This window comes from Monopterus albus, unplaced genomic scaffold, assembly GCF_001952655.1.
Source record: "Monopterus albus unplaced genomic scaffold, M_albus_1.0 scaffold18.1, whole genome shotgun sequence".
Lineage (NCBI taxonomy): Eukaryota > Metazoa > Chordata > Actinopteri > Synbranchiformes > Synbranchidae > Monopterus > Monopterus albus.
In genome coordinates this window covers 5,224,079-5,241,336 of record NW_018127898.1, presented here as the reverse complement: position 1 = coordinate 5,241,336, position 17,258 = coordinate 5,224,079, and the positions used below count along the sequence as shown (strand labels likewise).

Genomic DNA, 17,258 nt, shown 5'->3' with positions numbered 1-17,258 from the left:
TGCTGAGAGAATGTCAGGCCTGGTGCTGTCTTTTCCCCTGGCTCTCTGGCCATTAACAGCAATAGAAACCAGCTGTGTGAAGCGATCACTCTTGTCACTCATTTGCAAAGTCCTACTATTTGCTTTAGCTTTTAAAAACAATCCTGTCAGTATAGTTCCACATTCTGCCCTTAGTTTCGGCTGCTTTCAATTACAGTTATTAACACAAGCTGCTCCTCGTGGCTCTTGGTGCAATTGTGTGTCCATGTACTGTACAGTTTGTGTATACATCTTTAGATCTTTTCCTCAGGGCAGTGTGCCTTTCACCTCCAGATTGCAACCCTGTTGTTGTTGGATAATTTATCATGCAGTGTGTGTGTGTGTGTGTGTGTGTGTGTGCGCATCTGGAGTCATGTCACACATCACCACACACACACCCAGCATCCTGAGCTGTGCTGCTGGGCACAGATTTCACATCAACGATAGCAGGGCAGAAGGAATAAGGTTACACTTGCGACAAGAGGTTCTTGCTACAAATTCATCCCAGTAAGTGTTTATCAGGCTACTTTACACAATCTGCCCTTGATACAGAATGTGACGCATCAGGACAATCAAACGTCAAGATGTGAGAGTTTTTAAAGCGCTCATGTGTGTCCGTATTATTCAGGCTAATCTGTGTGTGGGTGTGACGGACTGTGTTGTTGCCAAGGACGGAGCTGATGACTTCTAGCCAGCAGATCCATTCAAGTAGACAGGTCATTAAGATTGGCGTGGCCTAGTCAGCAGATATTGATTGTGCTGTCTCTTTCTAAGTCCTTGTTTTGCTATGTTGTTTTCATTTCTTTCATTTGGTCAAAGAACTTGTTCCTTCTTATACTCTTTCTACATTCATCATTTTCATTCTCTCCATTTTCACTCCACTCCTCCTCCTCCTCTTCTCTCTTTGACCTCTGTCCTTGAGACTCCTTGTAAAGGCCCGTGGCTTTCATGGTTTGCTCTCCACCCCAACGCTCCCAGCCTCCTCCCAGTCACATTCGTATATGACTGCCTGACCTCTGTGATACCCCGGCCCCCTGTTACAGTGTAATTCCAAAGACTGCAATAAATACCAGGGAGACAACACTCATTGTCTGCTGCTGTAATGTGAAGAATGTGAATGGAATGGCCAGATTAGCATTAATCCTGCTGTTGAACACATTTATATACACTCATACAACTGCTACGTGTGTTCATTACTTGGTTGTGTGTGTGCAGTCAATAATACATTCCCATGTCGGTGTGCAGAGATGGAGAGGTGAGGTTTCATTAAGTTTCTGCTGGTGAGTCATAAATCACAGTAGTTTTAAGTAAGTGTGTGTGTGTGTTGGTTGTAGATTCTGCTAATTTTGTCTTTGTACAGTTGTACCTTTTAGGGCTGAAATGATTAACTGATGGTCAGCATTTTTAATAAGTTCATTGTCAGTATATTATCAAATAAAAATAAGCATTTGTAGGTTCCAGCTTCTCCAACTAATGGTTTGTATTTTTGTTCTTTCACATATCAATATCATTTGAATTCCTTTATGTTGTTTGACTGTTGCACATAGAAAATCAACTGGAACACGACACATTGAAGTATGGGAGCTTTTGATGTATTTTTTTCTTATTTTTGTGTTATTTCCTGGACAGAACTATAGCTTATCAAAAGTATTAATTGAGTGCCCACTCAGTAATGTGGTAACAACTGGCTGCAGCCCAATTTGGGGTTTGTCTGTCAGCTTACATGTTGCAGGTGTGTTTTTGTTCTTCATCTTTCTCATCATTTCTCTCTCTTCCTTAGGTCCATCAGTACTATAGCTCCCTGCCTGAGGACAAGGTACCCTATGTGAACAGCCCAGGAGAGCAATACCGCATCAAACAGCTGCTCCATCAGCTCCCCCCCCATGACAATGAGGTGAGAGTCCAAACTGGCTCCCCTCTCACCACCACCTCCATCCATATAAATAGTCCTCTCTCCCCTCCTTCAGGGCAGTGCAGAGATAAAAGGAGAAAGGGAGGAGACAGGCACAGGCAAAATACTCTGTCATTTAAATGGACATTCATTGCACTTAAAAATTCTGTGGTTTTATTTTGCAGGGAATCTTAAGGGTTGGTTCTTCTTTTACTCCGAATTCCTGCAGTACAAAGAGAGCTTAAGATATGTTCTTGAAATGGAAAACATTGGAAACAATAAGTTACAGATAGAATCATCACTTCTAACATGTTCTTCTTTTCCTGTAAAGCCACTAGGGAAACTCTATGGCTAAAATATTTCCAGTCATGACAGAAAGCACAAAGAGAAATATGCGTGTTGTGTTAGTTTTGGGAAATGCTAAGACCTCCCTTTTTTTTTTATAAAGACATTTTGATCTGTCGCAATGGAAAAAGTCCAGGTGTAACCTACATAATAAAATGAATGATGGCTGAAATCCTGATATTGTGCTTGCTGGCTCACTCTAACACCACCGAGATTTACTGGGACGCTTGAAGAGAATAGAGCTATAGTTATTTAAATTAGTAACTCCTGTGCTTTTTCTACAATGACGAGTCAAAATACCAAGGTTTGATGATGATATATAGATTAAAAACAATAGAATACAAATAACCACCTTCAGCTCTTTGTATCTGGTGAACAGATGTCAACAGATTTGTTGATGTGATGTGTGCATGTCTGTCTAGGTACGCTACTGTAACAGCCTAGATGATGAGGAGAAGCGAGAACTGAAGCTCTTCAGTAACCAGCGGAAACGAGAGAACCTTGGACGTGGCAATGTCCGCCCATTCCCCGTGACGATGACTGGAGCAATCTGTGAACAAGTAGGAGACAAAAATATCACAGACATAATTTTTTTACACTGTTTCCACACCCGGGAAGATGTATGACAAGCTCATTGAAAGAGTTTCACTTCTAAATGTCATTTCCACACCTCATCCAGTGACTAGGGTTGGGTACCGAAACCCGGTACCAATATGGCACCAGCTCCTATACAGTTGGTATCATCTGGACTAAATCACAATGCAGATTTCTATTTACCTCAGAGCTTAGAAGTCGGAGCTGGGAATGAAAGGCAATGTTTTTTAATGTTGTCAGCCTTCATTTTGCTTCTGCTTCTTTTTTTTAAGCATTGGTTCTGGGATCATTTAGGCACAAGCACTGTTTTAAGAGTATTGTTTAGCACCAGTATCAGAAAAAAACCCTACCTGTGACTTGAGTGAATTCAGATTGGTGAGATCAGAGGTGTATCATGTGGTCTGCAGAACGAAGGCAATCAATTGTGTGACAGACATACTGAAGAGTCTGCTGGCATTTCAGGCCCTTATTAGGATGTATGGGGTGCTTTATGTTGACATATAAAGGGCAGAAATGAAACAGTATGACCTTGTCAGTCTCCCCTCAAAGTCTCTCTTTTAAGGGGATCTTTAGGTGATATATGTGTGTGTACGTGTGTGTATTGTCTTATTCTTCTTCCTGCCATACTACCTTACATAATACCTCAGTTACAACTAGAAATCTTCTTAATTAAATTTCACTGTAGTACCAAGTGCACCATCACATATTTAGTGTTGCCTGCATGTCATCCTGTAGTGGCTTTGTGGGACCATAATGTGCAATGGAGAGTGTTCATTTAACAACAAACTAGTACAATTCAGTATTTGTTACTGAGTGTACAACAGTCTGAGGCAAAGTGGAGCTACTCACTGTTGTGTTGTGCCCCAGGTGTATCTATAAATGCTTCACAGCTTGTGTTTCTCATTCACTCAGCTGACACACATAAACATACAGATTGTTGGGATAGTATGCATTGATTGAATTCTCTGTTCCCTTTTGGATTCTTTGCAGTAGTAGGCTTTGTGTCAGTTAGATACTCTGATTGTCGCTAACTTCTCACACACATGAATGGAACAAAGTTCACAGATTTGACTCTTGGAGACTTAAATTGTTCACCTTAGTAGGTCAAACTGCATAATGCTAATCAGAGTGTGCGTAATGATCATTTTATACCATTTCTTTTGTAATGATTTGGAGGAGGGGCTCTTCACTGACCAGTGGATGTTACATGACCTGAGATTATGTTGCTCCTTAGCCACTGTCATAATAAAATAATGATAAGACATTGTGATAAACTTTCTAGAAATTGTGCAAGCCTTACAGAATGTTAATCTATGAACAATTCCAGTCATTGTTAAACAGTGAGGCACAGCAATTTATCACATCAAAGAAAGCTCCTGGTCAGTTCTACACTATAAGGTATACAGATTTTATATTGGATAAGAAAAAGAGAGCACTTGTATTGAACTGATACTCACTGGTCATCAGACCTATCCTGAGTTTAGGTATTGGGATTGGTATCAGAAGACAAAAAGTGGGATCTAAATGGTGACAAATACTAAAGGAACATGGCAGTGACCTGTTTCTTGAAAATGTGCTTCTTCCATCTCTTTTTAGTGCGGAGGCCAGATAAATGGCGGCGACATTGCTGTTTTTGCATCACGGGCGGGTCACGGCGTTTGTTGGCACCCTGCCTGCTTCATGTGCAGCATGTGCAACGAGCTCCTAGTGGACCTCATCTACTTCTACCAGGATGGAAAGATTTACTGTGGCCGGCACCATGCTGAAAGACTGAAGCCACGTTGCACCGCCTGTGATGAGGTAGATGCATCCACCTGTTGTCATCACCTTTACAGTGATAATCATGTGTTAATAGATACATATATCACCTACTTTAACATACTGTACCTGAGATATGGGGTGTCAGTACAGCTATTTGTAAAAGATGGACAAACACACATTTGCTTGCCTGCATTCATGCCAAACTGCTGTTATACTGTATGATGCTCACACACACTCACAGTTTAACACATGCAGGGGGTGTAAAAATGACTTACTCTCTCTGTAGATGAGGACAAGGACACTTTTAGTACCTTTAACAGCAGCATGATTAAAAGTAAATGCACCATATAGATTTCACCAAGCATTGCACATTAGCCTCCTACACAAGTCAGTGACAAAAAGGATTATTTAAGAGTACTGAGCAGCAGAGGAGAAAGGGGTGCGTATGGAGGGGGAGGGAGGGCGAGCCAAACCTTTGTCCTGTCACTCAGCGCTCAGTAATAACCCAACTGAGGACCTGTGATAAACGATACTTTACTTTATCCCTCTTTTCTTAGATTATCTTTGCGGATGAATGCACCGAGGCGGAGGGGCGTCACTGGCACATGAAGCACTTCTGCTGTTTCGAGTGCGAGACAATGCTGGGGGGCCAGCGTTATATCATGAAGGAGGGACGTCCCTATTGCTGCTCCTGCTTCGAGTCCCTCTATGCCGAGTACTGCGATTCCTGCGGCGAACATATTGGTATGCTTCACCACCTGGCAACCATCACTGTCAGTCACCTGCAGGCCATGCAAAAGAATCAGTATAATAATGCTAAATTTATGGATGCATGGAAACAAATGGAGAAGGTTATTGGGCTGCAGGATGTGTGAGTGACCAAATTTTTTCATAGCAACAGAATCAAAGATTGAGAAGAAAGGGTATGAATAATGTCAAGCTTGTTCAAGCATTTAAGACAGGGGCACGTAGCAGAGGGCCGCTAAGACCTCAACTTATAGAACACAGAAATATGTACAGTATATTGTGGCAGTGTGAAACCAACCCGGGGCAAGGACCATATCAAGAGGCTTTTAACCTCCAAAATATGTTAGAGACAATGACAGGTGTCACTTAAATACAAACACAGACTGAGTACTCTGAAGAAATGGGGGTATTTTTCAGTGGGAACCTCATAGCAGCACCTCATAGCCACATCCCTGTGGAGAACTCTGTGTGTGTGTGTGTGTGTGTGTGTGTGTGTGTGTGTCCTGACAGGATGCCCAGGTGTGATTTTGGCACATACCTCTCAACAAATTTACTCTGTAATTATTTGTCAGACAGGATTTTTTTTTAAAGCATTTGGTTAAAAAATACAACTGATAATAAATTGAGACCCCCAGAAAACATGCTCAAACCAGATGATAGCCATTAACAAATAGCTGGTTTTCTTTCCTCTTGTAACAACTGGACACGTATTCCCAGTGCATTGTGTTTATACAGTGCCAGCCAAGCTATGTAATGAGTTTACCCCAATGAGCAATTAAGTTACAGCATCTAGCTCCATTTTTTTCACTCAGCAAGCAACTTGTGACATGATGTAATTTTCTCATAGAACAGTATTATAATAAAGATGTTAAGAGTTTTAATTTCAAGCTCATGGAGCTTTGCAAGTTAATTGTACATTTGTACATGAACCCACAGTCTGTCATTTTACATAAACCCTGTGTATCCATGTGTTTCTTTTTCCTGCAGGCATTGATCAAGGCCAGATGACGTATGACGGACAGCACTGGCACGCCACTGAGGGTTGTTTCTGCTGTACCCGCTGTAAACGATCCCTGCTAGGTCGGCCTTTCCTGCCCAAGCAAGGCCAAATCTTCTGCTCACGCTCCTGCAGTCTCGGGGAAGAACCTAATGGTTCAGACTCATCTGATTCTGCCTTCCAAAGCGCTCGTTCCACCAGAGAGTCTAGACGCAGCTCCAAGAAAAGTGGAGGAGGTGGAGGTGGAGTGCAGGCAGAGAGATTTTCAGGTGAGGTGGACCCACTGTCTTTGCAAATGGATCTTCTGAGTCTTTCCAGCCAAACACCCAGTTTGAACCGTGAGCCATCTGCCTGGCAGAACAAGGAGCAGGCAGGTGATGCTTATAGTTATGACTCCCAGTCATACCTAACTGGCAACCCCACCCCTCTCCAGCTCCTCAGCCAGTGCAACGTCAGGACGGCTTATAACCCTAGACAGAACAATCAACAGCAAGATCACAGGATCAAGGAGAATGGAGGTTTGAAACGACCCACCATCTCAGCAATGAAGGGCCACTCTCTAAATGAGATGTGGTTCCAACAGCCAGCTCCAGAGGAGTACTGTCCACCCAAACTGAGGACCCAGAAGAGTTTCACTGAGGTGTCCAATTGCTCTCAACACCACAACAGCTTCTCCCCTGACAAGCGCTCGATCAGTCTGCATGGCTTTCAGAGGGACAGAGACAGAGATGGGGGACCTCCAGCAGCACCCCAGGTGGAAAGAAGCAGGAAGCCCATCAGTGCACTTAACTTTACTGAGCAACTGACCCCTCTAGAGCAGACCCCAAGAGCATCCATGGAATCCCTGGCTTTGCCCAATGCTACAGGTGGGTGTGACAGTAGTGTCAAACCTCTTGTTTGGTGTTATTGTGTATTTGGTACCAGATTTGAGTGTTGGCGTTGAATATTAAGATGTTTTCGCTAACTAGAATGGGATGACTTTATTTCCCTCTAGGAACCTCAGCAGATGGAGGAGGAAAGCGCCATGAGCACCTTTCTCGTTTCTCCATGCCAGACCTGAGCAAAGACTCTGGCATGAACATGCCAGAGAAAGGTAATATGGGCAATCTCAACTCCTCAGTGCAGTTTCGTAGCTCTGAGTCCATTCACAGCCTCACCACCGGTCAGCCCTACATGGAAATCGATCCCCCTAGGTCCTCCCAGTACAAGGTGCAGTATCGCGATGTCCCTGGCGTGGGTGGAGGTAAGGGCATGACACATTTACCTCCTGGCTTCACCTTCCAAGAGGAAGATAGGGTTAGTTTGGTGAGCAGCGCCAACGCAGCCCGTCTGCCACCCATCACTGAGCGCAGGGTGGATGGGATCGGGGGTAGACGAGGAGGTGGAAGGGGATCAAGTATCCATATAGATGCTCCAGAGGAAAGTCCACAGAGGCACCGGCATCACCACCACCGCTCCCGGAGATACCGACGTTCTCGTTCAGAAAATGCTCTCCACTTGGTGGCGGAGCAAAGGGCAAGACCTCAAGAAAGACCACAACTGTGTGTCCGAGAGGACTATGACCGTTTCACACCACCAAGGAGCATCAAAGACCAGTTTGGAGTAGGGGGGGGAAGAGGGGTAAAATACCGGCCCCAGCTCTTTCGACAGTGCCCCAGGACCACTTCAGACCTGACACTACAGAACCCCAGGGCTAGCCGCCGCACTGGCTTGAACCAGTACTCCTGGGATTATTATGATGATGATGATGATGACTGGTGCTCCACCTGCTCTTCATCCTCTGAATCAGAGGATGAAGGTTACTTTCTGGGTGAGCCGATCCCCAGACCCATCCAGCTGCGTTACCTGAGCAACCAGGAGCTTGTTCATAAGTACAACAACACAGGAATCGGAGGACCCAACCACAGCGGGCAGTTACACAACCGCAAACGTAGAAAAAGCAAGAACTGCATTATCTCCTAACATCCTGATATCTGGCACAGTAAACGATGCTCTGTCCAGCTCGTGTACACTAATGTCATCCATCTGGAAAAAAAACAAAAAAAAACAAACAGTCCATTTATTTCAGTGTTGCATATCACGCAATTGAAAGTCGGTGATGAATTACAGTCTGTAAACAGTGAAAAAACAGCAGTTTGCATGTTTGTTCATTTTGATATTTCAGAATATCTCCTGGGTGTTAAAGCTAATGGCTACAAATGCAGTTCTGTCAATTCACAACATTTATCAAAAGCTGATGTGCAGGTTGTTTTTATCATCAACTCCATGCAGCAAACAAGTGTGCAAGGTAGTCTATTTGGTACAGTTTAGCTTTTTCATGCAATGTGATTTAGATATAGGATATACCTTAAATATTGTATTCAGATCATAGTATGTACATAGATAAATGAAATAATAATTTCACTTAAGTTAAGGAAGCCAGTATGTAAATATGGTTGTAAATGAGGCCTCACATATTTTTATATTTTGTATGGATAGAATCATTTATGTATTAATATCTATAATGTAGAGATAGAAAGTGACAAAAACAACTTATGCATGTTTTATTTGGCTGACCTGGTCCTGCATTTGGAATAAAGGAGTATTTCACTGAGGTTTTGTTTTTTGATTGGTAATTTGTTTCCCTCCAGAGAATGGCAGCACATTTGTACCTAACAGTCATTGCCTCTTTCTGTTTAATGCATAAATGAAGGACAATGTGGTATGGAAGTTGATTAGAGAGTCACCCTCCATTGGAGTCTCGTTTAAACACAGAGCTCCATTGTCCTGGAAACAGATGCCACTGATGTTCTGGTTTATTGCATCAGCCTAAGTTGAAAACTGCTGACAAAGGTCTAGGGATATACTTGTTGAAACCTGGTGATGTTTGGTTGATGTTTGGTTTATAGCCATACTCGAGGGATAGCAGTGTGAGTCTGTGGATCCACCCTTTTGGTCCAGACATGAAGTACCGAGGAACTGCCATGACACTGGGTAGAGACATTCTAGTTCCCCTTAAAATAAATTGTAACAACCTTTTCAGTCCCCTGATGCCTTATTTAGCACCAGTCATCAAATACTAGCAAAACTAATGCCATTCCCAGTAACTTCAGCTGTACTTCAGCTGGGGGTGGCTGTGGCTCATGAGGTAGGGCAGTTGTCTCCTGACCAGCAAGTTGGTGGTTCGACTCTTGGTCTCCCCACATGCCTAAGTGTCCCTGAGCAAGACACTAAACCCCCGAATTGCTCCCGGGGGCTTGACTAGCGCCAGTGCAGGGCAGCCTGTCGTCATCGGTGAGTAAATGGTGTATGATCTCCTGTAAAGCGCTTTGGCCGGTGCAACACACTGTGAGAAAGCACTATATAAAATACAGTCCATTTACTTTTAGTGCTAAATGTTAGCATGCTAACACACTAATATAAGCTGTTTGAATATGGTAGACACTGTACCTGCTGGTTATTAGTATGACTGCATTTGCACTAAAAACATTTTGTGGTGTTGATATTGACATTTAGCTCAAAGACCCATTGCCCAGTTACGGTATCAGTTGGCCACTAGCATGGCTGCAGCCTTAGACTTGTTTGTTTGTGAGAGCCAAGTCAAATTCTAAACAAGTAAACCTCTTCTGTGTAACTATTGGCACATACACTATGACAGGTATAGTATGTGTTAAGCAGGGTCATGCCATAAATTGGATTGCCTCTGATGTCCATGTGGTCAGGGTTACTGCTACTAGTCCCATAATCCACACACACTACACTCACACCCATATGTTTGGAGATAGGTGTGTGAATGCCAATCTCTTGATTAGAGGCACTGAAGCGTTAATGCTGCTGACATGATTGGCACATTAGTGCATTTACTTCATCTAACCTCCGCTTTCAAGGCGTGTGCTCCAGTTTTTATGTTTACACTGGGTTAACTCCCAGACAGAGCGGAAAAGAGTCCTCATTTAGTTAGCCATGCTACTACAAAAGCAGCTGCATAAACACATGAGATACATTATGCGAGAGTGGTGCTAATGTCCTGGTCTGTAAATGAGGACTTTCAGGCTTTGGCTGCAGTCACATCAGCTGAGAATTTGTGTGTGTATTATTGCAATCACTGTCTCAGAGAGTAATGAGACACAATAAAAGGCACACAAGCCTCTGTCAGTTCATTAAGGTAGCTGTTATTGCCTTTGATACATGAGCTTCTCTTGCAGGTTCATCATTAATGTAGCCCATATCAGTTTATTTCTTTATTAGTCCCTTTCCAGATTTTTACTGCTCTGTGTGTGTGTGTGTGTGTGTGTGTGTGTGTATGAGAGAGAGAGAGAGAGAGAGATCCTGTTGTTTATACTTGTATCACTGTAGGGACCAGATACTGGATCACGTAGAGTGTAGAGTAAGTCTCCAGAAAATGAATGTAAGTCAATGTAAAAACCTGCTAAGTCACAAAAGCAAGGATGCGCATGTGGTGTCTCCATGTGGTTAATTAAAAGTGGATGGAGGCTGTATAGTGAGGAGTGCCACAGATTGCAGCCATATGCTTCTGGGGCTATGCCATATTCAAGGTAGCGAATGGTGGGGAGATGATCCTCAAGTGGTGCGGATGCCTCCAGTTGTGACGGTCGCATTGTCAGCCAATTTCTGCCTGCCAAAAAATTAGATACATGAGAAGGCAGGTACTTTCAGGATTAGCTCAGTGCACAAAGACTTTACAGTCCAAATTATTGTTGGGAAAAAGAGGTTTTATTGTTTATCTGTTTGGAGACCTTTACTTGAACATTTTCCCCAACATGGCCTTTTGGAGCAAAACATTCTACACATCTTGTTTGGGGCCAAAATTTATTTTACATGCATCAAGTGCAAAAGCCAAGTTCATAAAATAGCATAGCACTCTGGACATGTGACATTTTGGAATGAGATCAAATATCAGTGCCTTTCCTGCATGGCCCCCGACTCCTTTACTAGTTTGGCAGAACAAAAGGGTTTGATAATAGCAACTGTATTATCAGAAGTTGGCATAAAACTGTAGGGGATTTTTTATACCAAAAGAGGTCTGTTTAAAATTTAAAGATGTGTATTTTAACAACAGAAAATAACTACTGAGATTTCTAATGGAGATAAATAGCCAAAGCTCTGCCTAATCTAAGAATGTAGCACTTTTTATTTTCAGCTGGAAATGAAGTTTAGAAAAATGGGTAAATGTTTTTCAGAGATAATTCAGGATACAGGAAAACAAAACTTTTTTTTAAATTCAAGTCACTTTGCTAAAGGTCTCCAGATGACCACACTGTACTGCAGGGTGCTGTATTACAATTTTTTGAATTGCATTTACTGCATGCTGGTCTATTAAAGTCAGACAGAATCGCCAGTTTCTGAGGAACAGACAGCAGACATCATCCTTTCCTTAACTCTGAGGCATTTGTCTGTAAACATGCAAACCAGGTGATGACGTGAAAACAGATCATCTTTAAGGTCCAGTTAACCCCAGTTTGCTGGCATTACAATGGCCTGAAAAGGCAACAAAAATGAGAACCTTAGGGCAAAAAGATCATCTACCTACGTAATACTTACAAAGCTTAATTTTAATGTTGCATACGTCTAGATTGTGGATTTATTTTAATTTAGTATCATCTGACACTTCTGACAAAATAATCATACCTTACTACTTAATATTTTGAAGAACTGCATTCATTCATAAATCTTTTCATCCCAGTGTTGTATTTCCTAAGTGGGTTGCTTGTGTGTAGTACCTGTGTACTACACGTATGCTAGTGTGTGTCTGTGTGTGTGTGAAGTCCCAGATGCACAGCTGCCATGAGTTGAAGCCATTTTAGCTGTTTTAAGAAACTCAAAAGCCATAATTACCGGTCCTTAAGAGCAGAAAGGCTGCAAATTACAGCTGCGCTTTGAGCAAACTAAAATAGCCTGATTCAATTATTTACAAATGAAGAATGCCTACAGTGTGTTATCCCACACACACAACCAGCTTGCTTTTATGCAAGTATACATGCACTTTCTCCTACACACACCACTGTTGAATAGGAGACATGTGACGGGACTGACTGAAGCCTCCTCTCCTTTGGTCATCATGTGTGTTCAATTAGCCGGGCAAGAATGCACCAGAGCAATGTCAACAGATGCACCGCCTTGCATGAGTCAGACTGGGACAAGGATCATTATTTTTCAAGGTGAATAAATATTGGACATCTCAAGGTTCAATGTAACCATTTTCTAAGATTTCCCTTCTCTTATTTAACTGCATTGTGAGTCCCCATTTTTGACACTATATCTGGATACACTGAGGATATTTGATCTATATGCCCCACAATCCACATATAAGGTCATAAGGGCAGCAGGGGATATTTCCTCCCTGGTCACCTACTCACAGAATCCCCACTGTCCTGTCAGAGAGGTTCACTCCTCTCCTGATGTGGTAATAATGTGCAACAGTAACCCTGCTGTCCATCTGCTGCTACTTCTCCCCTCTTCTCTTCTTACAAACTGCAAACACAAAATGTACTCTATATAATTATCACAGCTCCTTGCTGTTTACATTCATGCACCTCCCAACTGTGTGCAGACAAATGATTTGAGTGAAAGATTAGACTTGGAGACCTTGACTATGCTAATCTTGAAATGCATGCTAACCAATAACCTTTGTCTTTCTATGGCCCTCAACTGTGACTTTGTATCAAACTCGACTTCACTTTTCAGACTAACCCCTGTATTAACACTATGAGTTTTGGATTGCAATTAAATATTGCAAATAAGATCTATGACACATTCTGCACCAATAATTAGAGCTCATAATACATCTCTATGGGGGCTCTCATTGGCCCTGATTGTCGTCTTTCAGCCACAGTGATAAAAAAAATAACAGTTCATTTCAAGTGTTTGCACAGTCTGACACCTGGCACAGTGAAATGTTGCCAGGTCTGGGTTAATCTGAGGCTCGAGGGGCACTTTGCCATAAGGCAGAATGGCATGCTGGGCACCTCGATACCATGTTGCCAGAAGGCTTTGCCTGGTTCATGATAGCAGCTTGCTCCACCCACTATTTCTTTCTTTGACTTATTAACAAGCTCAGGTCTGAGGAGGGGTCCTATCCTGAAATCACCACAGCAGAACTCAATGCAGGATACCATTCACATTTGTTTTAGTGTTGATTTCTCACTCCTTGCAGCTGTAGAAGATTACAGATACTGTATTTGAAGAAAATTATGAGTCATGTTTATGAAGACATAAGGTTTCTTAGCTATTTAGATGGGGGCAGCTGTGGCTCAGGAGGTAGAGTGGGTCATCTCCTAACCGGAAGATTAGTGGTTCAATTCCCAGCTTGTCCAGTTGAAGTGTCTTTGACCAAGACACTGAACCTCCAGTTACTCCCAGTGATGTCACCGCTTCATGAATTTGGGAGTGTGAATGGGCAGATAGTATGAAAGTGCTTTGAGTGTGCTAAATAAGAAGAGATAAATGGTGTCATACTTGTATAGCCCTTTTCTATGCATTACAGCACAGTCGAAGTGCTTTCACACTATTTGGCCATTCACCACCATTCGCACTCCCACATTCATGCAGAAAAAAGTTATTAAAGTAATAAGCATTAAGACTCTATGTCAGACCCTGTATATATTTTTCAGCAATAGTCATAGTAGTTTTCACTGTTACCGGTGAAGTTTGCTTTGCCTTGCACAGAATTCAAATAGCATATTAAATGCACACAGGAACCTAAATACAAAGGTTGGTGTGCCAGTACCATTTATATAATGTACAAGACAGTATTTAATCATAAGATCAGTATTACTGTGTCAGACAAAGTTGTTTTCTTTATTCTGTTTATTAAAACTGTGCCACAATGAATCCACTTAGTTTCTTCTGTTGTGCTTTTGACAGATATGCAAGCTGTTCTCTGTGTTGCATTTTTGATAAAATAGCTCTGGAAGGTTTTTTACTGTTTGTAGGTGTTGATACTACGAGTTGCAACTAGAACGGTTTATTTTTAACTGACTAAAAGAGATACGGTATGACCTAAACTAAACAATAGGGTGCTGCTGAAAACAAATATCACCTAACCAAACATGCACAGATGAAGAGAGGAAAGTAGCAGACAAGAAAGCCTCTTACACAAATGGAACCTGAACCGTTGCTTTGTCAAAGCACTGGATGTAATGGGCAGTGAGCCTTCGTGAGCTAGGATCTACCTGACTTTACAAACTGCAAGGTGAGATGATGGTGGGGAAGCCTGTGCACGGAGGTTTTCCACAAAGTAATCCACTGTTGACATGTTCTTTCATATGTGTAGTCTGGTGGCAGCCTACAGTTAAAATGTTGTCAAGTGATTTAAAAAGAGTCGTAACACAACAGCTATTCAGACTGAAAGTCAAGCTACCTTATATGTAAATTACAGGTATTGTTTATTGTTGGTGCTGAATTCTAAGATGCCAGAGCATTTCACTTGTTCTGATTGTACTGTTGCTCTGTCTACAGAGGCCTGGTGTAAAAACAACAAACAAGTGTATGAAAGGATTTTTATATACAACTGCTAGAAAGGCTTCACTGGCACAGACAGTGGGATTGTTTGTCAATAAAAATAATTATGTGGCTCTATGGTGGCTCTCTAGCCCATGGAAAAGCAAATTGGTACTAAGAAGATTCACAAGTTGAATCAGCTCAAAACTAGCACTTAGTTCATGCTGGTTGAAAAGTGATAAATGTGACCTGCTAACTCCCCCGATGTCTGCCTCTTATTCTCTCCTACTTTGACAAAATAGATCATCTTCAGATACAATGAAAAGTTTAATCAGGTGGAAGATTTGTGCAGTCTCACTGACATCGGTTCATTTGACATCATATTCAAATGGCTCACAAAGAACAGCATGTGTAATTAATGTACAACTTGAGATTTGAGAAGCAGTGACTCATTTAATCTCTAACACATTCAACTGTGTTCACTCGTCTCTGATTTGCACCATTGCCAGTGAGATCAGTGTTGCCAGGCAGAATAACAGAAGAATAATGGCCCTCAGCCCACCCCTTTTCTTTGATATACATGGCTTCCTTCACTTAAGGAGGATACATATACTGTATGTGTGTATATATACTATATTGGTATGTGTGTGTGTGTGTGTGTGTGTGTGTGGTGGTGGTGGGGGTATATAAATGGATATAGCTATATACACACACACTTTCTTAGGTGCAACTCTAGAGGTGTCTCTATATTTTTGTCCTCCCCAGCTACATGAGAGGGTCAGAATATTAGCAACACCTGAATAGAATGTAGTCTAGTACAACACCACCTTTAGCTATGACATCAATAATAAACATATAAACATAGAATTAAATTTATACATTTATGACAATTTCACCAAAAACTGAAACTGAGCTTCATAAACACAGATGTTTAGGCAGAAGTGTCGCACTGAAGTGAATACAGTTGTACAGGTGAATACAGTATATGCATCTCAGCAGAAGTTTAACATCGCCATCTGTTGATGTTACTAAGTCATTACAGTACACTAAGACCAGTGAGATGCAAATATACTGTAGTTACATGTCAGCCCTGCACTTTGCTGAGTTCTTTATTCATTGGATGTGTTTGTCAAGAATGTCAATGTCAGATCTGTGGCCAAAAAAAAGTTTAAGTATTCTGCTCACTATTTGTACCATTGTTTTTAGCATCTATAAAAAAAAAACACAAAGTGGGTACAGGGGGCAAAACCAATCGACAGGAGTAAACTGTTCACTACCAATTAGTTCCCCAGTTAATCCTCCTCCAGTGTTAAGAAGGCACAGCAGGACATCGGTGTGGGAAGATCAGCCCAGCCAAGATAATGCCAATCACAGCTCACATCTTTGAAGTGCGAATTGTGAACAGAGTGTGTGTAGCAGCTAATGAAGACCTTGTGGCTGCTTGCAGCTGCTGGCTAGTGATAAGGAAGAGGAGACTGTCAGAGATTTAAATATATATCATTATAGCCAGTGAGTTATTCAGAGCGCACACTGGGGGTGAGGAGGAACCACAGGCCAGGACATCCTGTAGTTTGCAGAATTAACACTAATGACACTAAAAAAACTTGTGAGCACAAGGATAAAAGATGCCCTGAGGTAAAAAATGTGCAGCACGTGATTCCAATTTTAGTGTTTTTGTTGTAAGAGTGTGGAAAATGCTGACACACTGTGGTACATACTGTGTAAGCAAGCAAGAATTGAAATGGAATGAAAAAACTGATGTTATGAAAATATTAAAAAGTCAAATATGGCAGTCAGTGTCGCATCAGCCCATTAACACTTAAGAACTAGCAGAATAGACTTTGTACAGACTGTCACATTCTTCTTTTTGAGGTTTGGCTGCTACAACTTCACTTGGCTATATGACACTAGCTGATGGGGGCTAGAGTCAATATATAATAAACAATTATATAAATAGAGTAATAAAATCTATCCGCTGTTGCAACAAAGTTTCCATTCTGTCTTTAGTGGAATTGACCTTTTAGTAGAGGTCTTTCAGGCTGGTGAATAACTTTTCAGACTTTCTGATAAGAAACAAAGTAACCAGCAATCACTATGCAACCCTGACAGTGACCTCCTCTGTCAGAGTAGCTCATCTGTTCTGTGGACTGATCTTACTGGACAGTTCAATGGCACTGATCATGCATTATGTCAATGCAGGTGTGTAATAGAGGGAACCTTTTAGAGGGAACAGTTTATCTGTTTTATTTTTCAGCAAAGACTGAAATTAATCTTAAAGTGACCATGGCATGCTCATTTTGCCTGTTTCCAGCCATTTCATGTTTATGGTACTCCACACAAAAAGATTTTAACAGTTTACACTCAGGACCTTATACCCACAGCAGCACTGCTGAAGCTTGAACCACTGTTTGTCACTGAATCAACACTATTTATAAAGCACAAATAAGAAAGTAACGGATGTAACGG

The 17,258-nt window shown here is 41.8% G+C and overlaps 1 protein-coding gene across 3 annotated transcripts in view; it reads left to right on the top strand.

The window, feature by feature from the left end:
• Positions 1-8,946, top strand: part of prickle2b (prickle homolog 2b) — a 93,132-nt gene extending 84,186 nt beyond the window's left edge. For all 3 annotated transcript variants that reach the window (XM_020592870.1, XM_020592871.1, XM_020592872.1), the window contains 6 exons: positions 1,799-1,912; positions 2,677-2,814; positions 4,445-4,648; positions 5,167-5,353; positions 6,344-7,219; positions 7,348-8,946. In XM_020592870.1, the coding sequence (XP_020448526.1) occupies positions 1,799-1,912; positions 2,677-2,814; positions 4,445-4,648; positions 5,167-5,353; positions 6,344-7,219; positions 7,348-8,315 (2,487 nt within the window). In that variant the 3' untranslated portion in view covers positions 8,316-8,946. The remainder of the gene's footprint in view (positions 1-1,798; positions 1,913-2,676; positions 2,815-4,444; positions 4,649-5,166; positions 5,354-6,343; positions 7,220-7,347) is intronic.
• Positions 8,947-17,258: the final 8,312 nt, after the last annotated feature.